At 38.8% G+C, this 26,183-nt stretch overlaps 1 protein-coding gene across 3 annotated transcripts in view; it reads right to left on the reverse strand.

Annotated features, from left to right (window-relative positions):
• Positions 1-986: 986 nt before the first annotated feature.
• Positions 987-26,183, reverse strand: part of igsf11 (immunoglobulin superfamily member 11) — a 79,449-nt gene continuing 54,252 nt past the window's right edge. Inside the window, exons 3-8 of one of the 3 annotated variants that reach the window (XM_077611950.1) lie at positions 15,659-15,822; positions 7,101-7,308; positions 5,939-6,094; positions 4,503-4,625; positions 3,043-3,190; positions 987-1,892 (exon numbers count right to left, since the gene is read on the reverse strand). In XM_077611950.1, the coding sequence (XP_077468076.1) occupies positions 1,337-1,892; positions 3,043-3,190; positions 4,503-4,625; positions 5,939-6,094; positions 7,101-7,308; positions 15,659-15,822 (1,355 nt within the window). In that variant the 3' untranslated portion in view covers positions 987-1,336. The other 2 variants (XM_077611949.1, XM_077611951.1) reach the window with 2 other exon arrangements.

Here is a 26,183-nt window from a genome sequence, read left to right on the forward strand (position 1 = left end):
CAAATTATCTATTCATTTTGCGATACTGTAGTGCCAATGATGTATTTAATTCCACATGATTGTACAATAAAAGCGCGATTATAAATTTCCCCCCCTTAAAATCTTTTTTTTTTTTAAACACAAGACAATGAAAACATTCCACAAGCTGGATATGCGTCAGTGATATCATGTTTCTCTGATCATCTTGTGAAGAGTCAATCTTGAAAAAGCATTTCAATAATAATAAAGTTCTTCACAATATGGTTGGGCTCTCCAAAACGCTCTAACAAAGTGCATGACCAAATTAAAACATTTGCATTTGAATATTATTATTATATTATGCAGCCTATTCCATCTGTAAATCCTCTCTTCTCTTCTAAGGCCTTTGCAACCATTATGTCTTTTTTACACGTTCATCTTAATGTAGCTTCCAACACACAATGGAACATTCACTTCATCAACGCAAAATCATCATTATAGTCATCGACGGGGACACGACACTGATTTGTTTAACTGTGAAAAAAAAAATATTATCGGAAAACAAAAAACATGCATTTATGAATTATTTTGAGTAGAGTCCAGTCCAACCACAATGTATTTAAACAATAGGGATAAAGACAGAAATACAGAATTCCTTCATTTTAACTATATATGTATATATATATATATATATATATATATATATATATATATATATATATATATATATATATATATATATATATATATACATACACACATACATACATACATACATACATACATACATACATACATACATACATACATACATACACACACACACACATACATACATACATACATACACATACATACATACATACATACATACATACATACATACACATACATACATACATACATACATACATACATACATACATACATACATACATACAATACATACATACATACATACATACATACATACATACATACATACATACATACATACATACATACATATATAAATAAGGATAGTTAAAATGAAGGAATTCTGTATTTAACCTAGCGTGTTATATATTATAACGATCCAACAATAAAATAACTAAAATAAGAGTATGAATTGATTCCAGTCGTCTACTACCAAATAAAAGGGTTGGATCATTTCAATAAATGAATTGGCATTACACGCACCCTGCACTGCAACATTTTAATTTGTTTTGATTAATAACATCAACACACAGAGTAGAGAAAGACACAGTTGTATGTAGACACAATAGTAGAATAAAGGGCAGCAGGCTGTTTCAGCCCATATTAAGTTTGGTTTTCATCATTGGATCTCAAAAAAGAAAAAAAAACTCCTATTTGACTAAGTGTTAAGCAAAAGGTGTTTTCAGACCAACGAGCCCGCTCTGCTTTGGGCAGGAACCATAACCGGTACCGCCCCCATTCGTTCCAGTGTGGCCTGGCTCACGGCATAGGAGTGCGTATGCTGCCCGCGGGTAGGCGTCACCACTGGCTTTAGACTCACGGAGCCATTGCTACGCACCATGGTGGGGGGAGACGGGGCGGAGTTTGTGGTGACCACCAGGGTCTTGGGTGGCGGAAGTGTGTGGCTGCCATTGGCAAAGGAGGAAGTTGTTGTAGTGGTGGGATGAGGGTGGCGGGACAACGGGGCGGAGCCCGGCGCAGTGATTGCTGAGCTGTGTCCGTGTCCTGGGTTCTGGGACTGTCTGTGTCCATGTATGCCATGAACCGCAGTGGCAAAGGTTTGTCGTGTGTCTCCATTGTAGCGTGTGTACGAGTTGGTGTCGTAGTTGGGTTTGGGGTTGTGCCAGTAGCGACTGTTGTAAGTGTTGGTGGAGGTTAGGGTGTCATTCTCAGAAGACGAGGCGTCGGCATGGAACGCTTTCACCGATGAGGACCTTTTGGGTGGCAGATCGTCTTCCCTGTGGAGATGAGTGAAGATCACTAATGTGGTATATATACATGAAAAATAAATGCTACTTGATGTAGCTTATAACGCCACTACAACAGAGTACTATTCGTTCATATTCATAAGTTGTTTTTGACAACTGGCTTCTTTCTGCTACTTCTTTTTTTGGAACCATTCAGCCATGCCTACGCTGTCATACAAATGGGACTAGCTGTTGCAATACGCAGCAGAAGGAGCAAAACCTCAATGCCGCTGGAAATTCGGAGCTGAACAAAAGTACCGGGAGAAGAAGCAACGCTTCTGACCAACCATTCCATCATGGGATAAGATGGAAGCGCTGTCGGCGCTTACCAGGCTGGAAACGGAGTCGAGCGGTTCTACTCTGCTACTGTTGTCTTCAGCTCCAGACTACTGAGGAACTGTGCGGATAAGCTTGGAAGAGTGAAACTGCATATTCTCTATCTCGGTCACAGTCTGCAGAAGTTCCCCATCTTGTGGAAGTCTTCCTGTGTGTGGTTCCATTTTTTGTCCAACTTTACAACGTCTTTTTGAGTCTGTAGTCGTTTTTTGCTGTAGTCGTTTTTTGCTACCGCAACCAAGATGGCGCCGTTCAAGTGGCAGCCGGTGGTGGTAGCTCCGTCCACTCTTGCTCGTTTTTGCTGCTTTACTGTCTTAATGATTGGATTTGGTGTTTCTTAATGATCCCATTGACTTTGATTTGCTTTGTACTTTGTGCTTTTGCTTTGTTGTTCTGTGGCCTTTGCGACTGTACTGTTTAACTTATAACTATGCCTTTCCTCTTGCTACTGTCACAATGAAATTTCCCGAATACGGGATGAATAAAGTTATCCAATCCAATCCAATATCAATATACTATCACCAATCTACTATTGGTACATTGCACAGGGACAAGATTTGATCCAGTCTGTTGCTTTTTTTACCTAGGCTAATACTTGTTACAAAATGTATCGAGGCATCACTATAGTGATTTTCAACATACTTAACTGCTGAGTTTTGTCGATGGGCCGGAAAAAAGGTAGATCAAGCAAAAAAGGGATTCCAAAGGCACAATGAAGTGCACCAATATTTTTTTTATAATTAGTATCCTGATTTTAAAATAATAATAGCATAATTAGAAATAAAAATAAGCAGAGATTATTCACCTGATCTCATTAGGGATCTCTTCCTCCTCGTATTTGTTCTTATTCTTCCAGTAGTATAGGCTGACAACCACCAAGAGACAGCAGATGATGAGTGCCAGCACTCCAGTGGCAATGGTCCCTGCTATCAAACCCACACTCTGAGGCTGGGCTGCAGAATATTGCAAGGGGAGAGCCAATTATCCTCATATTAATGTACATTCTAATCTGATCTCATGTAGATAATTGGTAAAAAATAATGAATGGATTATAATGGCAGAGCTGCTAAATACTACGTATCTTCCGTTACTTACCAACTACTAAATATGCATTTTGTATTAAAACTATTCATTCATTTTCTGGACCACCTCGCAAGGATAGCGGGGGAGGGGGGTGCTGGAGCCTATCCCAGCAGAGTTCTGGCCGGAGGCCGGGTACACCCTGAATCGGTGGCCAGTCGATTGCAGGGTCCGGGGATACAGACAATCCATTTACACTCAAATTCACACCTACAGCCAATCAGGCTACCATGCAAGTTTTGGGAATGTGGGAGGAAAACGGAGTACCCGGAGAAAACCCATGCAAGCCCGGGAGAACATGCAAACTCCACACAGGTGGAGCGACTTCGGTTTTCCATATCTTCCTCCTCTACCAAACCTGAATCAAATGATCACACCACTCACCAGCAAGCTGTTCAGAAGCATGTAAACAATTCTGATTATTTGATTCAGGTGTACTGGAGGAGGGAGATGTGGAAAACTGAGTAAATAGGTGCACTTGGGGAGTATTTCTTAATGCTATATAGTTGTTCTTTCACTTGACATTTTTTGTGGATTAAGCAACTATAATTCTTAAAGAAAAAATACCTGACATTTTGCTCATTTGTATCTCTTATCTGCAGGCATTTTATTCTTTTTTTTAAATCTTGTTATGTGAAATAGATGAACAGTAATGCCAGGCTTCCATGTATGATTCGGCCTAAAAATCTGAGCTTTATATCCTAATTATGACTAATTAATAAGTCGAATTGTTTCGTTTTATTGTTATTTTTGTCTGTTTGACATTCATTTGCTAATGGAGAATACAAAAAAGTCGGTTACTCAATAGCTATAAAGTACATTTTAAATCCTCTCAATTATTCGGATCACAACTTTTTTTTCACTTGTGTGATAGCATTTTAAAGTGGTGGTGCTCTTACTTGTGTATAAAGTTAAACTACTTTACTCATTGTTGCTTGTCAAGCTTCTGGAAAACATAGCAAAAGACCAGAATACATTGCTTTCCTTGCTGCCTTTTTGACTGCTTATGTCAAATATGCCTAGGTTGACACATGGAGCAACGTTAAATGCCATTTTGACAAATGTCAAGACAAGACTTCACTTTTACTTCAATCTTTCCAGCTCATGAGTGAAATGTCTATAAATACCAACAGTGTGTCAAAAGAGGCACAGCCATGCAGATGTGTGTTTGGTTGGATTACTTACGTGGAACAACCTGAAGATTGAGCAGGCAAGTGCTCTTGCCAATGGCATTGCTGGATGTGCACTGGTAGAGTCCTGAGGTACTGGTGCTGATGTTTCTCAGTGTTACAGTGCCTTGCATCTGGTCTGTGGGACACACAAGGGTTATATCGGCATAGAAGCATTGAATTGAATGCTTTTATTGCCATTATACAAATATAATCAGAACAATATAGTATAGTAGAAATTACAAACTTGTTTGCATGAATTATACAAAATTTGTTACTTCAGAATTATATACAGGACGTTTTTAGGTAAGGTTTTGTTACTCATTTAGAATATTTCTGTCTTTGACCAATAGAGGATGCCAGATATCTTTAGTATAAGGCATAGTCTGAGCGCTTCTAGTATCTACCAACATTTTTGGACGCTGTTTCACTTGCACAATGTAAATAAATACTGCCTTAACAAAGAAAATAGCGCTCTTGATGTATGTCATTAATATATGTATTACTTTGGAGATTTCTACAGGATCCAACACGTATGTAAGTGTTTTCTTCACAAAATATGAATGACTGAGCTCGATCAAGTATCATAAAAGAATAAAAGAAACCTTTGTCGCAGACTATAGTTGCAAACCACTAAAAATTATATTAAATATATATACATAATTTACATAAATATATGGGCCCAGATATATCAGTCCTGCTTTTGTAAAGTTATACGTAAATTTGCTGCAATTATTCATTTACTTATGTATAATATTAAACTACTTTACTCATTATCAGTACTGCTTTTGTAAAGTTATACGTAAATTTGCTGCAATTATTAATTTTTATACACTATAAATTTAACAACTGTCGCATAGTCATTTGTTTCACAGAATGAATGAATGTGTTAACAGGTTACACACACTGTGAAAATGCACTACTTGTTTAATGAAAAGGCTCCAAAAATGTCGAATCAGGATTGTTTGATTTACACATGTCGTTGAATTGCTATTGCTGTTTCTGAAAAATATTTGGTAAAAATTTGAATGTGAGCCTTTATTTGACTGGTAGTGTACACACAGTGCAGCAGGTGATAAAGACTGTCTTGCAAAGGTCAGAGTCGGATAACAGAGGACAAGCCACTAAAAAGCTCTCTGAGGCTGAATGCCAGCTGCCTAATGACAATATCCAGTTTAACACACACAACTGCTTCTTGGATGAAGAGTTGAAACTTCAGCAATTGGTAGTCAGCATGAGAGAAAGTGGTGAAAATTTATAAAATCACAACTTTTTGATCACACACAAATGGAACGCATTATTTGCTCAGCTTTCAGCAGGATCACAGGAAGGAAATCTCCAGGTATGGTGGTGACAATGGTAGGCAGACTCAACGCTGCCCAACGTGTGTGTTACATTTACCAGCAAAGGTGGGGCAAAAGGGAATCCCGATGGCCAGGTTGTTTCTAATACCTTGCATGGCGTTGTGCGGCAGCTTAGGCAGCGCGTCTAACTTCTCCCACGAGTAGGACGGTGTGGGAATACCTTCATCTGAGCTGCAAAACATCATGATGTCACTGCCAACATCCAGAGTTCCCTGGATTCGACATGCTGGCACCGAGGGGGGTACTGGCAGATGAAAAGAATAGGCGGTGAGATGTCATCCACTTTACAATGCAAATATTTTTTTTATACAAATAAGAATACATTCTGTAGGCATGGAATTATATACAAATTAATGTTGGGAATTAAAGGTAGGAATCTAATCAGAAAAGAGGAATGTATACAGTACTTCACATTCTATTTGTGGGTCTAGACCACGTGTCAAAGTGGCGGCCCGGGGGCCAAATCTGGCCCGCCGCATCATTTTGTGTGGCCCGGGAAAGTAAATCATGAGTGCCGACTTTCTGTTTTAGGATTAAATTAAAATGAAGAGTATACATGTATATTAAATTTCCTGATTTTCCCCCTTTTAAATCAATAATTGTAAATTTTTAATCAATCTTTTTCTGTGTCTTTAGTTCAAAAATCATTTGGTAAAATCTAAAAAAATATATAAAAAAGCTAAAATAAACATTGTTTTAGATCTATAAAAAACTGAATATTCAGGGCTTTTAATCCAGTTCTTTTAATCCATTTATAAAAAAAATCTAAATATTATATCTAAAATGGTCCGGCCCACATGAAATCGAGTTGACGTTAACGCGGCCCGCGAACCAACCTGAGTCTGACACACCTGGTCTAGACTATTCACCACTTGCAAAAAGTTAGATATTTTATTTTTTGGTGAAATTTCACAAGTGACCTAAAATGAATTATAACCTTTAAAGTGAAATTAATTTGAGTTGTTTTAAACATAGAATGTAGAAAATTTCAATGCTCACCAAACAGTCATTTTTTGTCTTTGAAACTACTGTTAAATTGTGACATTAGTGAAATAAATGAACAAGCACTATAAGTGTGTCAAGTACAATAAGAAAACAATCAGCTAGCTTTCAAAGATTGTGTATGACCTAATAAATGCTAAACTGGATTTTAATAACTACAAAAGGAACATGACAATCCTGTTACACCAATGACTAGTGGCAACAATGATCAGTATACGAATTAAATGTGATAACATTGGGATAAGTACCTAGCACTGTGAGCCCGATGACACCAATATTGCGCCCTCCTCTGTCGGGGAGGTTGTTCACCAGACACTGGTAAGTCCCGGTGTCTGTCAACTGGGTGTTGTTAATGAAGATGGAGGCACTTGTACTTGGCATGGTGGACACAAACCCCACACGGCCATTGAGGTGGTTCGCGAGGCTGAACACTTGGCCACCTTGGTAGATTATCACCTGTATTGGCACATTAGAGAAGGGAGGCGGCACCAACAAGTTGATGGGATTAATGGAGCGATAAAAATACATTTCAAAATGAAACAACTACAGTGGTACCTCAAGATACGAGCTTAATGCGTTCCAGGACTGAGCTCGTATGTCGATTTTCTCGTAAATCAAACGAACGTTTCCCATAGAAATGAACTAAAACAAATTAATTCGTTCCAAACCTCTGAAAAAACACCCAAAACAGGTTATTGGATTGGAAAAACATTTTTATTTGTTCTAATCCGCCATCTATTAACAAAGTAACAAATAACTAGTGCTTTAATATTACTAAAATGTGTTTAATAGTTCTAAAATTAGACAGATTTCGCTTAAGGGAGAGAGAGTGAGAAAGAGGGGGGAGAGGGTGGGACTTTTTGCACAGCAACACGCTCGTAACATAACATAAACAAATTTAAATGAACTTGGATGACGATGCAGACACTCAAAAATAAGTTTAATCTAACCCTACACTAAACTTAATTCTAATTGTTTTAAATTTTGATACCTTTCTTCTCCCGGGTTGGCTCTATTTGCCCTGCCTCCTCCCTGACATTCAGATGCAACCTATCGATTGTTTGCTTTTGTATTCCCTTCAAAATATTCCCAAGACGATGCACACGAATGTCCTCACAATAGGATAACGCACGACCACTTGCCAACTAGAAGTAGTATATACACCATTCGCACGGACTAAAGGGGGGAAAAAAAACCTGAAAAAATGCAACGCTCCGCCCAGTGCTCGCAGAGACATTACACGAGGGAGTTGTGGCAACAGAGACATTCCACGAGGGAGTTGCGGGGAGAGAGACAGTGCCCAGGGAAATCTTATGAACAGCCTCTTGCGTCCGCTGTCTGCTCGTATATCAACATTTGTCTCGCATCTCAAGATAAATATTTGCTCAAAATTGTACTCGTATCTCAAATTGCTCGTATGTCGGGGCACTCGTATGTCGAGGTACCACTGTACTACGTTTTCAGAATTATCAAATGAAGAAAACAAGTAATAATAAAAAACATAGGGTCTCTGTTTCTCTTTTCCAATGTCATACTTGAGTGGGTCTACGTAGACCGTGTGAAATGTTAGATTTGAGTTGAAAAATAATGTCAAATCTCTTGAGAAAAGAAATCAAACAAACCTATGTCAATATGGGGTTGCTTCTGGTTCAGTGGATAAAGAGAACACACTTGAAAGTGTGTATTTTTTTTTCAACTATACGGCTCTTAAGATAAAAGCATCCATTTTATGTTATGCATAATTTAGAATCTTTGATTTCCGACGGCAACAGTAATCTGTTGCATGCAGACGGATGATAGCGGTTGTTTATATCGTGGGTAAAGTTGGAATAACATTTTTTTAACCTCACGGCTCCAAATTTGACGATGTCCAAAAAATAAAAAAAATAAAGGACGCATTGCTCTGATTTGAAACCCGGCTGAGTCCGATGCAAAACAGCTCTCACGCCTCAGCTGGGCCTGCACAAAAGATGAAGAGGACACACACAAACACATGGTTTGTGCACATGCGCACACCGACTCAAACACAGAGGGGAATCAGAGGGGCCATTCACTTGACTGAAAAGAGTTTCCATTGAACTGTTCAAAGGCCCAAGCAGGGAAACAACCAGCTTCAGTGTGTGTGTAGAGCGTGAGAGGGATCGTTTTGATGAAAACGGTGTACGTGTGTGTATCTCTCTCTACTGTCCTACGCTGCTGCTTGACGGTTGTAAATTGCGCGGCCGCAATTTCCTGAGTGCCGAGCACTCGCTTTGTCCTCTTACGTGCAGATGAATAGGCAGCTCCTCAGCTGTGACGAGCCTGAAACTTCATCTCCTCCATGTCTGTGTGGTTCGGTATGTCAGTGTGCATTCATTTACAACCCGTGAGAATGGTATATCAATGTATCTCGAGTTGAAAGTCCGTGAGATAGCTCTCGCTAAATAACTTTCCCTGGCATACATTCACAGGCATCGCAAAATATTTCTGTTTTCCCATCTGTGGAATCCTGTGTCATACTTTGTTGACCTCACAATCTAATCTAGATGCTCACTGAAAATGATCCAATCAATTGACTTCACAATTCCGTTTCTGCGCACATGAATGAGCAGCGAGAATTGAACATTTTCAGTCGACTACGCCGGTTTGTTTTAATCAACAATCGTACCTCTCATTGTAAATGCTGAGAATAGGCAGAGCTTGTTTGTTGCACTACATTGCACGAGTCAGTCTGTTGATCCAAAGTACTGCATGTGTCTAAATCACCTCATCTTCCTGCGTGACCTGCTTGGCTTGGCCACTGTGCGGATAGAAAAGAGGTCAGCACAGGCATTCAGATGACAGACTGAGCACAGAACTCTGCTGGTCCAAGCCAGGACATGCCACCGGCTGCCTATCATTAAACCTTCAAGTCTGTCCTTTCTCCCTAACAGAATCGTATGGCACACATTGTATAAGCACGGCTACTTTAAGAGGTTACTTTCTGACGACCATAGCCTACATCTGGGAAACCCAAAGGACCTTTTGGCTGCGGACACGAGGGATACAGCTACCGCCTAAATAAAGCCTGAATAAACCACTAAACCCCCACATCCTCCCTTCAATTTTCTAAGCGTAAGCCGTCACTGTTATCTCTTTCTATCCTCTGAGACATGAAATCAACAATATGGGCTCTCGGTCATTTTAAACTGCAGGTTTGCTTTACCTTCCACACCTTTATTGTCAGACATTTGTTTCACAGCTGTTTGAATTTCATCGTCAACCAAGAAATTCACTTTTTGAAATTTGGTTCAACTTTAGAAAACCATCATCAGCTGCATTTTAGTTGTCATAGTCAATTCAAATTCAATTGCAAAAACTGCCATGCAAACACTTTGATATACTAACCTGGATTTCTTGTTTAATTGGTCATCAAATTCATAACATTCATTAATAAGACGAGCCTACCTCTCTGCTTAAACTCAAACCACACATATTTGCATGGTTTTAAATCATATAAACATCCACGGTGCAGGTTGGAAAAAGAGTACACACCCCTCGGGTAAGGACTTCTCCAAGAGCTAATAAGCGTTAGAAGAAAGCCATCCTTGAGTCCAATTAATGTGTCAAGATGAAAGGTGTTGGTTCAAGCTGCACAGCCTTAATGTTTTTTTTTCTTTTTAATTCTCTCTTTGCTTAAGGCATGTATCTGGCCTTACACAAAAGGGCTACAATGGTTCTACATTCCTGTGATGGACTGGCAACAAGTTATGATTCTGTAGCCACCTCTCATCTCATCTCATTTTCTGAACCGCTTTATCCTCATTAGGGTGGCGAGGGGTGCTGGAGCCTATCCCAGCTTTCTCCGGGCCAGAGGCAGGGAACACCCTGAATCGGTGGACAGCTGATCGCAGGGCACAAGGAGACAGACAACCATGCACACCTACACCTATACCTAGGGGCAATTTAGAGTGTCCAATCAGTTTACCATGCATGTTTCTGGAATGTGGCAGGAAAATATGCAAACTCCACACAGACAGACATGACCTGGTTTTGAACCCAGGACCCCAGAGCTGTGAAGCCAACGCGCCAACCCTGTAGCCACAGCTCCCCCATTAAAATGTGGTGCATCGTGGTATTTTTTTTCACGTAAACAATAATTGGGAAGGGAGGCAGTCTTCAAGTCTTCACTTCACGGTGCAGTTTTGTAATCTACCTAACCAACTTTACTTAACCATCCGTCCATCGAGTTCTCTTTACTTTGCATGTTTTCACCTCTTAGATTTGACATATCAGTTATTTTATTTATTTATTTTTTGTGCCATTCTTATGCCAGGATTAGCAGTGTCAGTAGTGCACATCTAAAAGAGATGAAAAGGTGACTGCTCATTAGCTGTCCTTAACAGATATATTTTTTAAATGATCTATCTATTTATGTATTTATTTATTTTTACATGCATTGTTGCATGATTGGGCAGAGAGATTAGGGGTTAATAAAAATTTGATTCCCCATGTTGACTTAAATGAAACGCAAATCTAATTTTGGGGTAATTAATGCAGAAATCCGAATGTTCGCAGCATTCCATAAAAGAGTGACCAATATATTTTTGAGGTTTTGACCAGCTACACATAAAAAATTAAGTGCAGTAAAAAAACATAAGAGAAGAGAAAGTGGCTACACATAAAATGTTATTTATTGAAAACAAAAAGAGCCCATTTAAATAATGGCATAAGTAGGAATCCAGCGTTAACTAGAACAATATATATATATGTATTATAATACTGGACGTTTACTTTATGGCATGTTCTTAACAAATGGTATAAAAAAATATCCAATTTGAAAGTAAGAGTGAAGTATAATGACATATGACGTATACAACATGGATGGAGGAGTGAAATGAAGCGCTTTGCTTTCTGTCAAAAAGACCAGATTTCTAATACTTTTTGTGCTTTTTTGAAGCACTATATAGCCCTGATCCTACAAGGACTGCAATTAAAATAATCCTTTATTGATGCCCAGATGGTCCTGTTAATTGTCACTTTTGACTCTACGTATGCCTTAAATTCATCCTCTGATGGATTTGAAGGTTCGGATGAGGATCAGAATTTGATCATCTGAAATACGTTGACAGATGTTATCTATTACAGATTAACATCATTTTTGCATCAAAGATTATCACTGACCTCAATATAAAAAGAGCACTGGTTCACTTCACACACACACACACACACAAATGCAGTTTCTGGGCATATTCTATACATACATGCTAAAAATCTGAAATAAATACAGTGACGGGCAGTGCATTTCACAGCTAGGCCTTCAGTAGTACTCGTCTGAATCAATCCAACCATCAATAACTATTTTTGGCTATCGAACCTTTATTGCAGCTAAATCCTTTATTTGTTCACATAATCCATCCTCCTTTCTATTATCAAGATAGAAAGATTTCAAACTACCCTGTTGTATAGATTATCAATGCTTTTCAGTCATTCCCCGAAATGAAAGTTCCTGTTATCCCCCCAAAATGACACAGTCTATGCCCAGTCTTATTAGGATTTCCCTAATTTTCTTCACCTTGTGGTTATGGAGCACCAATTCCCTGCGCACTTGCTTGCTTAGCTGTAGATCCTCTCTGGTTTCCCTAAAAGTTTTGGAGAGCAACGTTGCTTGTAAGTGTCCGGCAGTGCTTTGCTGTCGCGTTTCTTCCTTGGTTAGTCAAATGTACAAATGCAGTATTTCTCCAAACTCAGTAAATCTTCAACCAAATCAATTTCTTCTCCTCCTTCAGCCATTGTGTGTTGACAAAACAGCTATTAAATCAACACATCAATATATGTGCTTGTGCAGCTAGCTACAGATGCAGTATGCTACCGCTGGCTAGTACACTATCTCACTATCCAATCATAGGGTGTCAAAACGGTTCTATGAGATGGGGCCAGCAGAACTGATTATGAAGGCTAATGGAAGGGATTTCTGACCCAGGCAACAAATAATGGCTGAAATGTGATTGGTTAAATGCTTAAATATGAAAACACAATATGTAAGCAGCGCAAACAGATTGTCTTCAGGAAGGTCCGGACTTGGAATCAAACTCTCGATCTCAGAACTGCGGGGCCACGTGCCAACCACTTTCACACTGGGCCAGCTAGTAAAAATATGCAAATTATAATATAACCAGTGAATGATAAATCACTGTATTAAAGTAGAGAAAGACTTTTCTTTAGGATATTAGTTCCCAAAGAGAAATTGGCCCACAAAATGGACACATTTGCCTTGTGGTTTGATTACAGCAGCCTAAATGCATGGTAGTGTTGAAAACACACACAATTACTAGATCGGGTCCGATTTTGTGGCAAAATCCGATACTCCAGAAATGGTCGTATTGGGCACCGATAGCGATACGGAGTATCGGATTCGGACCCCCTGGACTGATCATTAGCCAACCACTACAATATAGGAATTGGCCATATCCTTAAAATAGGCTATAAGGTGCAATCAGCCTTGTGGCTATAAAACACATAATCACAAGACAGTATCTAACCTTAATTTCATGAAACGCACAAAACAGAATTATGTATATATTAATTAACACCAAAGAAGCCAGGTTTTCTGTGTGAAAAGAGTTGACATTTTTCATGCTTTTGCCATGTCCCAGAGCTCAATAAGTAGCACTGTCGCTTTTTATCCGAACATGGTATTCAAATTTGAGAAGACCAAGCGCAAGCTGAGTGGTCCAAGAGCGCTTTTTAGAGTGCTAACGTCGGCTGTGAGGGTGTGTAAGTGTACAGAGTTCTGTTCAGTAATTCTTAATGGCTTTTAGCATCAACTGTAATCATTTATGACATTTTCTTTCTCCAAAATGACCTTGTTCTAGGACTGTCATTCCCTACCACGCAAATTCACATAAAGAACTGAAAGTGCTTGTTTCTTTTTGTGTAAATGTCACTGCATGGGTCTGTTATTTGTGACAATGTGCACTTAAAAAGTTGTTATTCTGTGTTGATACTTCTAAAGTACATATCATTATGTAATGTGGTGAAGGTGTAGAATGAGACAGTGAATATCTTGTGGCAACCCAAATCACATGCCAGTTGGATGGCAGTGGCTTTCCACATGAAGTATTTCAGTTTACATAAAGGTGTGAGGCTGCTAAATTCAGTTTTTGGTTGTTTGAATTCAAGGATCTGTCGTCTCTTGTCTCTGGAGCACTGTGCATGTCTCTTTGAGTCCCTCCATGTTGCATTAACCCAATATATAAGCTATGCATGGATGCATTCAGATCCATGCTGCACTTTAAACCAGCAGCTTGTCTGAAGGTAGTTTGCGCGTCGGTGTGTATGTGTGAGCTTCTATCCATGGTGAACAGCTGCTCTATAGAGCCTTTCGTGGGCATGAGCTAATTAGTGCAGAAGATAATCATATTATTTGGACGGCCGACCAGCAGAGGTTCAAAGTGAGGGGAAGCAGGTGAGCTTGTATGGCCCGCAGCTGCATGTTAAATAACTTAAAATGAATCACATAAGTCCTGAAATTGGGAAGGACAAGTTAAGGTGAAAGTCAGAGAGGGGAGGTGAGAAAAAAACCACAAAGGATACTAGAGGAAAAGCAGAAAGCGCAAGTGTTCAAACTAATGGCACAACACAATCAAGACCAAATTATTCTTCTGTTTCAGTTTGTTTGTGTGAAATGAGAAAAAAACATCTTGGCAGACTTTAAAAGCATAGGCACAACCTCTACATCTACTATTTAAACCTAACAGCTACAACTTGTATATAATGTATCCCCAAAGTGCGTTCAGATGCGCCGCGAGCGATTTGCTGGCAACAAAATAAGCCATGTTTTTGACTTTGCATAAATTGTGGGGCTACGTTGGTCACAAGGGTCCTGCAATGTGTATGGTGACAGATGTTGTTTCTGTTTAGCAAGTCAGAATGCCATCAATAAAATGTTCAGTTAACCCTGTTTGTACAGAAGTATGTTTAAAACTAATCAAAGTTAATCCCTTTGTGATGAATTTGGCAGATTGCTTTTAGTTTTGACTAATTGTGAGTAAATCAGTTCTTGGGATGAAATAAAGTCTGTTACAGCATATTATATAAGTGGTATTTCTACTGATGAAATTATTTCTCTCCAGGAGTGGTTTTCTAGGATTTTTTTGTAAGTAGACATTTTTCCCATTGATGTTTTCTAGCTCTAATGAGATCTCTATAAATGGGTTTGATTTAAAAAAAAAAATAACTGCCTTCTTGCCACATGTAATCTAATCAGCAACAGTCATGACAACTTAAAAAAATAAGATTAGATTAAGTTTGAGAGTTTTGAGGGTAATTTGAAATAAAACTTCAAACGTGTCAAACTGTATATTCTTATTAGGCACACCTGGATCTCAACTAATAACCTCTGAAAAGACATCATGTTGGATACACATCACTGTTTTACCCAGTTCAATTCTCTTTTCAGTAGAGTAGCAAAGTTTTATCTTACCATGAATGTCATTAGATTGTGTGGTAGTACCAAAATGCATGATGGTTTGATAGTTCCGATGGTATGTACGTTGTCAGAAATATTCTACAGGCTTTATCTGAACACACCTTGTTACAATCCAACATGAGAATATGTACCTGTTTTGACTGCAAAGATGTCAGTTGAAAGCAGCCATCCCCATGAGGCAGTTGAAGTGAGGTTACATTGGAAAGTAAGTTAGAATAATTTCAACTATTCCCCAGGCTGCTTGACTACATCTTCTCCGCATTGCACCTTTAATTCACTGTTTCTTCACTTAATAGCTATGGAACTGAGCACCCTATGGGTGAGTGCGTGAGTGAGTGTGTATGTAATTGACTCCACCTGTTCTGGCTGGTTGGCATTGGAGAGCGGAATCACCATCCAGATGATGTTGAGGTTGTTGAGAGCAGCGCTGGTGGTGAAGGAGCAAGGCAGGACGGCTGCTTGGCCTCGGGCTACCTGGATACTGCTCTGTGACACCATCACATCCAGTGCCTGTACACTCGCTGCAGGGGAAGCCAAAAATGATTAGTGACTTTGTATACAAGGGAATTTACAGATCTATTAATGTGTCCACAGTGCATGATTTTACAGAAATGTACCTCATATATAAATCCATAAAATAGCTGCACCGGACTGTAAACTTCGGGGTTCAAGGTGAAAAGAACGAGCTATAGTCCGTAAATTGCAGTAAAGGGAGTCTGGGCATTTGGTAATTTTTATTTAATCTTATTTCATATTGCACATTTTTGAAATGTCAGTCTCAACTCAATATTCATTCTTTCATTAATTTACTGTACAGCTTATCCTCACAAGAATCGCGGGGAGTACTGGAGCGTATCCCAGCCAACTAAGGGCACCAGGCAGAGAACACCCTTAATTGGTGGCCAGCCAATCGCAGGGCACAAGACAAAAAACATTCACGGTCACAATAAAAGGGGGGCAATTTAGTGTTTACCAGCCTAACGTGCATGTTTTGGAGATGTGGGAGGAAACAGTACCCAGAGAAAATCCACACAAGCCCAAGGAGAACTGAATGATTCATATTTTCAATTAATAAATCACCAAATTTGAATGACAATTGGCTAAATTGTCCATTTATTTTATGTAAATATTTCTTAAGTGGAAAAATAGTTTGAATAATAATTTATTTCTGGTTTTGCCCTCAGTTTTCTAAGATAATTTTCATTTTAATGCAGCCCTAAAACATTATTTCTCCAGCAACTCCTAAGCATGTTTTTATTTTACACAGACATGCAAACAGAATGAAATACATTTTAAAAAAATGGCATACTAACAATGTCAATATTAACATAAAGGGGATTATGTTATTGGTGCAAGGTATCAACAGCTTGTGATTTGCGGTAAAGTTATTTCACACCCTGCAAAGCAAGAATCTATGGAGCTAGTTTTCCCATCTGAACACCAGATGCCAGATATACCAGACTTACAAAGACAAATATGAACATGCAAAACCTATTTCTGGTTCAGCTAAAGAAATTACAGCCTAAACTAAATTACATCTCTCCCCCAAGCCCTGTCCAAACCCTCAATGACTTCATCTTATCGAAAGATTGTGAGGGGGATGATGCTCTGAATGAATTACAGATAATTGATCATGTCCTGTTAATCCTCTTTGTTAGTGATGATGTCTGTGGTTGATTTTGCTCTTAGCATGCAGGAGTCAAGCCAAATGCCCAAGAACTGAACCGCTAAATATGATTCTTAGCTCATTTGCGTTTAGGCTATCTAAAAAATACATGTCATTTACACCCAGTATCGCCTCTGGAAGTTTCTTTTGTTCTCCTTTGCTTTCTTGGTCTGGCTGCTACCTGCGTAACTTCCCACGCTTTGTTTTTGCTGGAAGACACAGCACATTATATACACTCACTGTTGACACAAGGGAGGTCAGCTAACATCTCATCATTGATAAAGTCATGAAAATGCATTTAAATTATGCAGGCCTTTTTTTCATTTATTGATATTCCACTCAAATGTCAACCCCACTGTGACTCCTTGTTCCAATCAATGCCCATATGGTAAGCTGACAAACAACTTCCTCGTTAAAGCTAAGCATGTTGTTGCTTGTATGTCACCTTGAATGGAAGAAAATGTGAAAAGAAAGATGTATAGCACATGTGTCAAAGTGGCGGCCCGGGGGCCAAATCTGGCCCGCCGCATCATTTTGTGTGGCCCGGGAAAGTAAATGATGAGTGCCGACTTTCTGTTTTAGGATAAAATTAAAATGAAGAGTATAGATGTATATCAAATTTCCTGATTTTCCCCCTTTTGAATCAATAATTGTATTTTTTTATTTTTTTTCTGTTTCTAGTTCAAAAATCATTTTGTAAAATCTAAAAATATATTTAAAAAAGCTAAAATAAACATTGTTTTAGATCTATAAAAAACTGAATATCCAGTTCTTTTAATCCATTTATAAAAAAAACAAGTATATTATAATAAATATTATATCTAAAATGGTCCGGCCCACATGAAATCAAGTTGACGCTAAAGCGGCCCGTGAACCAACCCGAGTCTGACACCCCTGATGTATAGAATGACAGAACAGCTCTCCAAATAGAGAGTATTTATTTATAAAGCGATTTATTTTTATGAAGCATTTATACGTTTATTTATGAAAGTGAGACAGCAACAACAGACACAGCATAAAGAAGAAACAAATACAGATTATATATAGCATTAAGTTTTTTTTGCACTCTCAGTCTCTCTATCAGTTCTTTTGACAACGATGCAATATTTGCTGATATTGCTTGATTCAAGGGGTCCGATAGATCTGAAATAATATTATTTACAGATTTAACACAATCAGTTAAGGCCTTTTCACATGGTAAAGCATTATGCAGTTTTTGGGGCAGAAATCCTTTTATTCCAATAAAAACATTCTTTTTCACAGTGACAACTCAATGTCGAAAATACATCAGTCAATAAATTAATCAATCATCTACTCTCACCAGTGGTGTTATGCTAATAATATGCAATATGTCTCAACGAGAAACACAAATAACACTGGAAAGTTTGGGAAATTCCAAAATAAATTAGCTGGATAAATGGGATTTCCCTTGTATTATGTTTTCCCAACTTCAAGGAACTCATACACTCTTTCTCCTCATTCAAACAATGATAATCAAGTATTAGGAGTAAATGGGGCTTGGGTATCTTGCTCAAGGGCACTTTAATTTGGTCACACGGTCGGAGGATCGAACACACCACCTTTGTGTTGGGATAAACATTTTAAACTAGCCATCTCTCCCCGTTTTTCTTTTAAAATTATGAATCTGGTCTGCCAAAATATGTTGTTGTAGGCTGTGGAAGATTTTGCAAAGATGCTGAATTAGGCTTATCTCACTATCTGTCTTTTTGGTTGGCTCATAACAGCACTTACGGGAAATACTGATCTTGTGATAAAGCACTTTACTCAATGTTTCTTTTGAATATTCTTAGCATGGGCTGAGCTCAGCAGTTATCTACATTATTATGTAAATTTGTCATTACCGCTTGGTAAACCTCAAATGAATACCTTTTTACAAAATTGTGATATTTAACTTCAAAACATCACATCATATTTTGTTGGAAACTTGTGAAACCCACTGGTTGAACTCAGTTATTTGATGACAGAGCAGAAAAGAAAAGTGGTGTTTCTAGGGAGGCCAAATGGAAGCCATCATTGCAGGCAATGAAACATCCATTGAGGAATGATGGGAAAAAAACAAAAGTAATGTGGTGGAAAGCCGTTGCTCATTCAAAAGACATGAGCCAAAATCCCTAAAATTGTTTTTTGTTGTTCCTTCTGTTTATCCACTATGTGCTTGAGAGGAAAGTTTACGTTTGAACAACGTTTGAATAGTGAAAACAAATATATGGTATATATTCACATCATTTCTTTATTTTCCACTGATCTCCTGGTGCTGCACTTCACGCTCCTCAGCATGCCCCCCAAACATTTGCCCATCGACAGAGGTTTAAAAATCTCTCTCATCTCATCTGCCCCACCCATTCTAGTTGACCTACTACTAGTACTCTCTTGACTAGCCCTCATACTGCCATCTCCCAAAGTTTAGACGCTATACTGCATAAAAACTTAAATTTACCAGATCAAGATCAACAAGTTGAGTGTTGCATTTAAAGATATTATAAGTTCGATATACTACAATAATTGGAAACCTGAAACTTTCCCATGCAAACGATTTAGAGAGCCTCACCACACTTATAAGTAAGGATTTAAAACAACTAGCAAGTCAGTGCTTAGCATGATTATAATTTTAAGTGATTTTTTTTTAAGCGTCAGTCCTCAACAGTTTGCGTGTGGTGTTTGGTCATACCCTATCACATGAGAATCAGCATATTCAGCCTACTTCCTCATGAGACCCAAGATGGCTTGTTTAAAACTGGTCCAGCTAACTTTATTTATTTATTCTTTTATTTGAATTAGTTATGCATGAACAATGTCTAGTCAAAAACTTGCAAAACAGTGTACTCAGTGTTTGGAGGACAAATGTGAATGGAACTAAACTTTTTTTAAATTGATTGTTTCTGACAACTATTACAGATCAAGGATAACCAGGCGACCAGTGATGAACATTAAAGTATTGTGCTTGACTGGATAAAGTGAGTGAGCAGAAGGTTAAAGTAGGCCAACACTACCCTCATGCACAGATAAGCCTGGGCACTGGAAGACGACTGATAAAGCGGTGAACAGATGGCTCAGCACATGCATACCGAAACTTAACTAACAGACACATGCACACAGACAAATACGCGGAGACAAACACACACACAATACTTACACACAATGTCCAAAAGCATAAAGTACCAACTTCAATGGAAAAAAACAAATCACAAATTGCCAGCCCAACACTAAACACACTTCACATGCTTAACAAGATTACACAAACATGCTGGTTTACAAAAATGACATTTGAGAAACAAGACCTGGATTTCCCCTAAAGCCTCAAAGCTACTTCATGTAACGCCTCTGTTTGGAGTTAATTCGTTTTCTGGCAGCTCGTGTATTTGTTGTCAATATAATGACAATAAAAGCATTCAATTCAATTGAAACCTTCCACAATGTCTGCATATAAATCTAACTTCCTGGCAACCATACTGATCTGCCAGCAAGATGGCATGATTGGCAAGACACTCAGTTTTGGTCTTTGGCAGCTATTAGTGCATTTCAAATTGGTGACATGCCCTTGCTTTTCCAAATGAAGCAGAAAAGAACAATCTATTTTCGTTAATTTAGTTTCCAGTTAGCGAATTTTCCGCACTATAAGGCACAACTAAAAGACTTTTTTAACTAAGAGAATTTTCTCAAAAGCGCACCTTATAATCCGCTGCTATATGAATCAATATTGGCTATTGTATGAAATTCCTTTTAGCACAACTCTATCTAGTTCATGTATAAGTAGTCCACCACTACTACAACTCCATCTAGTGCGGGGGTATCAGACTCGGGTAGGTTCGCGGGCCGCTTTAACATCAACTTGATTTCACGTTTTAGATATAATATTTAGATTTTTTTAATAAATTGATTAAAAGAACTGGATTAATAGCCCTGAATATTCCGTTTTTTATAGATCTAAAACAATGTTTATTTTAGCTTTTTTATATATATTTTTAGATTTTACAAAATAATTTTTGAACTAAAAACACAGAAAAAATTGATTAAAAAATTACAATTATTGATTTAAAAGGGGGAATATCAGGAAATTTAATATACATATATACTCTTCATTTTAATTTGATCCTAAAACAGAAAGTCGGCACTCATGATTTACTTTCCCGGGCCACACAAAATGATGCGGCGGGCCAGATTTGGCCCCCGGGCCGCCACTTTGACACGTGTGATCTAGTGGATGTAAAACACAATCCCCCACTACTACTGGTAGTACTACTACAAACCACTAACACTGCCACTACTACTACTACTGCGTCTTATAATCTGGTGCGCCTTAGATGTGAAACAAATGTTAAGCTACCCCATTCATTGAAGGTGTGCCCTATAGTCTGGAAAATAAAGTGGCAGTAGGATCAACATACTACTCTAATTATGTTCTGGTAGATCAGTCAAAAATTTAGTTATTTTGAAAATTCACTATCGAGAAAATGTTACAAACATTTGTTTGACACGGTTATAGAAGCCGAGATGGCAACCATTTATGGTCACATCTGAGTGGGAAAACAAACAAACAAACAAACAAACAAACAAACAAACAAACAGTTAAGAATCAGTGAAAGGGCTCATATGGATTTAAATCATTTGTTTGTATTCCATTCAGCTGAATCAGTGGTAATGGAGGCGCGAAAATGTCAACCATGGCTGAGTCGTGTTATTTGTAAGAATTTGTATTTTTGCTTCTCTTGTTATATCCTCAGCAGTTGGGATAATTAAGGTAATTCAAACATTCCATGCTGTGTTGTGAGTTCAGTCTCACCATCATTAAGCATTGTAGTTTCTCTCGCAGATTAAGGACAAATCCTGACACTATCTCCACTGTCTGCACGAACAGGTGAACCTAATGTAATCCAAGTCTCTAGCCAGGGCAAGTAGATAATGCTGGTGTGTCTATTCCTGGAACCCTCATTTAGCCCGAGGTAATCTTGTCTGACCGCCATGCACTAATTGTCTTGTAAGACAGTATTGACTATACAATATTTCCGCACTCTTAAGTTTGGGTGGATGTTAATTCCCTTTAAGACACTCTACCTTCACAGTAGTTCTCCAAAATTTAAAGTAGTGATTTTAAATACATCCTTAGCCCCCCAAAACCCTTGGGCTTCTGTAGGTGACTCAATCCTATTGGATGGGGCTGTAATGATTTATCTTTTATTTAATTCTCTGTGTAGCTCACCTTCATGTTGAACACTCACTTCAAGCAAAGTAGAAAAAAGTAAATTATGAGAACGGTACTCGGACGTTTCGTCGAAAGACGTTTGGTCCCCGGACGTTTGGTCCCCGGATGTTTGGTCGACCGGACGTTTGGTCGACCGGACATTTGGTAGAACGGACTTTTGGTAGAACGGACGTTTGGTAGAATGGACGTTTGGTAGAACGGACGTTTGGTCGCCGGGTTGTTACTGTTGAAACCAGCTCTCAAAATTATAATCATGAGAGAGAGAGAGACTGAGTTTAATATCTAAATATCTAATATCAAAATATCAACAGTAAACTCTCTGTCATAATTTGACAGCGAGTGAACCCGGCGATCAAACGTCCGTTCTACCAAACATCTGTTCTACCAAACGTCCGTTCTACCAAACGTCCGGTCGACCAAACGTCCGGTCGACCAAACATCCGGGGACCAAACGTCCGGGGACCAAACGTCTTTCGACGAAACGTCCGGTCACATATGAGGACAATGGTTGGGGATTGGCTGCGGCATATTATAGTGAACACCTTATATTAGAAACTTTTGAATTGATTCGATTTTGTGTTAAATCAGACAAGCAATTTCTTCCAATTGACTAGAAATTCAACAATTGAAGGCTGGTAGGCAGCTGGTTTCTCACAGTTCGTTTCAAAAATATTGCTGAAAGCATTGCTTATTTCTTCAATTGTCTCCTGCTTCATATTCGCACCACTGTGGCTGCCTGATCTCACGTGGGACTGAAATAAGAGTCGCCTCGGATTGTATGCCTGAGGCTTGCACTGCCTATACTTCACATAAAATGAATGTGCGCAGTAATTGTTTTGAATCTGGGGTTAATACAGTACAGTGCTGAAATTTTCTGTAATCTGCATGGACTTTTCTCAAGAACATCTTAAATTTGACCTGCTTTTCATATTACATTGCTACAAAAGTATTTTGTGCATTTTTTAAGCATTTTACGTCCAACATTGTTTTTACTGATCGACAGACATACCGAATAATGATAAATTAATTGACAATAAAGAAAACTAATCTAAGGGGGAAAGACCTCAGTTTTACAGTGCCCATCTAAAGTTCAGCGCAAAATGAGAATGTGTTTTTGGATAGAAGTTTTATTGAAAACTAAAAAGTGTCCACGGATATGGAAGTGAGTTTGAAGAGTTGTTAGGATACAGTATGCCTTGTGGTTAAACTGGCTGGCAACCTGTCTACAGTGTACACTAGATTTTGTCCTAAATCAGATGGATTAGATCACATTTTACCTTTACTAGAGAATTTTTCATTTTTTTTTGCACAATGATCCTAATTATAGGAAATGGCTGGCAGGGGGACACCCTGAATCGGTGGTAGGCCAATCGCAGGCCACAAGGAGATGGTCAACCATTCACCCTCACACTCATACCTAGGGGCAATGTAACGTGTCCAACCAGCCTAACATGGATGTTTTTGAGATGTGGGAGTACCTGTAGAAAACCAACACAAGCCCAGGGAGAACATGCAAACTCCACACAGTGAGGACCTACCTGGGATCGAACCCTCTACCCCAGAACTGTGAAGCTGCTAATCACTTGGCCTACCGGGCCGCCTAAAATGTACTAGACACCCTAAAATGTATTGAACAGAGATAGTATTAGTATTATATTTTGGCAGATCAACGCGCCATTTTGCCACCCATTTACATAAATAGGAAGAAAGTGTGCTGATAGAAAGAGAATAAATTGGACTGCTTTGTTGTCTGAAGACAGCAGAAAGCCATTTATTCATATAGAAACGCTGAATAGTGTGTATAACAGAGAACCAAAAAGTCAGATCTTGACCACTAGTTTTAATTTCAGCAATACTGAAAAACGTGGGCAGTGACCTTTTGATGGTTTCTTTTTGTCCATCTGTTTCTCAATCTATAATGTTTTTCGCTTTCTGGGGCCTGCCATCTGACATCCCTTCCAGAAGACTAATACCAATTATTCATTTATGCATGATCTGTCTTGTCAAACGATATGTAAAAAGACTGAGAAGTTAGTGACTTCCCTTTACCAGCTGTCACACTCCATTTTTCGCCAAAGTTTTGGGGCTATGTTGAAACAAAAGTTTGCTTCCTCGGACAGCTGCTCATTGCAGACTCTAGCATGACAGACAACTCGTCAAGTGATGGATGGAATCAGATGGAGGGGAACAAGTACGCAACATTGATTATTCATTTTAATCCAATTAAAGAATGAAATCTCTCATTTTTGTTTTTGCCTCCACTACATCTGAAGCATCACTTATCATTTCAGAAGATATTTTGAGTTATCCATCACTCCTGCTTAGAAATGCATTAACCATTACAGTCCTCACACTTCAGTCTAAAGGTATTTGACAAATTATGACATATTTAGATTTGATAGAAATGACTATTATTGATATCTTGTGTGAGAACACAACTTATATTTTCCACCAATAATCTAGGTAAGTAGGCAGTACATGGAATAGAAGCAACAGAGTTAAAATAGGTTAAAGGGAATAAGACAATAATAACTTTTAATACTAACTGCAAAAAGCCTATCATTTCTTCATCACACTTTTCTTGCAACCTCTCTTATCAGTTGTTTTGGTGGTAACTGTTTCATTTATATACTTCATATAGTATAATATTCAGTGTTTTTTGCTGTATTGCTATGAACACAGAATTTGAACAACCTGATTCATTTTACCTTATTTGGGTTAGCAATATTTGCCGCAGGTCAAATGTTGGCTCTGCAAACAATAGGAGCGTAGTGTTGTTTTTGTTTTTTTTTAGTTTCTATATCAGTCAGGGGGTACTCGGACGTTTCGTCGAAAGACGTTTGGTCCCCGGACGTTTGGTCGACCGGACATTTGGTTGACCGGACGTTTGGTAGAACGGACGTTTGGTAGAACGGACGTTTGGTCGCCGGGTTGTTACTGTTGAAACCAGCTCTCAAAATTATAATCATGAGAGAGAGAGAGTGAGTTTAATATCTAAATATCTAATATCAAAATATCAACAGTTAACTCTCTGTTATAATTTGACAGCGTGCAAACCCGGCGACCAAATATCCATTCTACCAAACGTCTGTTCTACCAAACCTCCGTTCTACCAAACGTCCGGTCGACCAAACGTCCGGGGACCAAACATCTTTCGACGAAATGTCCGGTCACGCAGTCAGGGTGGCACGGCACAGGGTGGAGTTTGCAGGTTCTCCCATTCTCTGCATGGCTTTTCTCCGGTTTCCTCCTACACCCCCAAAACATGCTTGAAACCCCCTTAGTTGTCCCTAGGTGTGAATGTAAGCGTGATTGTTCCTCTCCATGTGCCCTGTGATTGGGTGGCGACCCATTCAGGGTGGTCCCACTACTGCCCAAAGTTGGCTGACATAGGCTCCAGCAGGATCACGGCCGTTCTGAGGATAAGCACTATGGAAAATGAATAAATGGGTATACAAGTCAAATGTAAATTCTATTTCATGTATAAGGAATGAAAGGCAAAGTTTACTATACTGCAGGACATGCATACACCCCCATCATTCTTACACTACTCAGCAAAAATTGGATAAATGCTGAGTCAGTATGCTGTAATCTGTACTTTCTCACATCCTGCAAAGAAGTGTGAGAAGTGAAAGCTTTGTTCACTAATCAGTTAACCAGAGCACATACACGGCAAGAAAAAGTTATCACAAATCTGAGTTTAAAAGAAAATAAAATCTGCTCTGTTGAATGTTTTTGAGGGATTAAACTTATATTTTCTATTTTGGTGGTTATTCCATTTTACAGTATATGTATATTTTGTGTCTTTTTTGTGTTTGCGTGTTTGGGTGGGTGTGTCAGCATGTGCTTGATGGAGCAGAGCCCCAATGCCAAGCACATCTGTTCCGGACGCCTCTGGCACAGCCATATGGCTGGCAAGCATGCCTCGTCCTTTTCTTCCACAAAAGAGAGAGTTTACAATGAAAAACAGGAAATGAGCAAGCGTGTGTAGCGTG

The sequence above is a fragment of the Stigmatopora argus genome, chromosome 10, assembly GCF_051989625.1.
Source record: "Stigmatopora argus isolate UIUO_Sarg chromosome 10, RoL_Sarg_1.0, whole genome shotgun sequence".
In the NCBI taxonomy this organism is placed as follows: domain Eukaryota; kingdom Metazoa; phylum Chordata; class Actinopteri; order Syngnathiformes; family Syngnathidae; genus Stigmatopora; species Stigmatopora argus.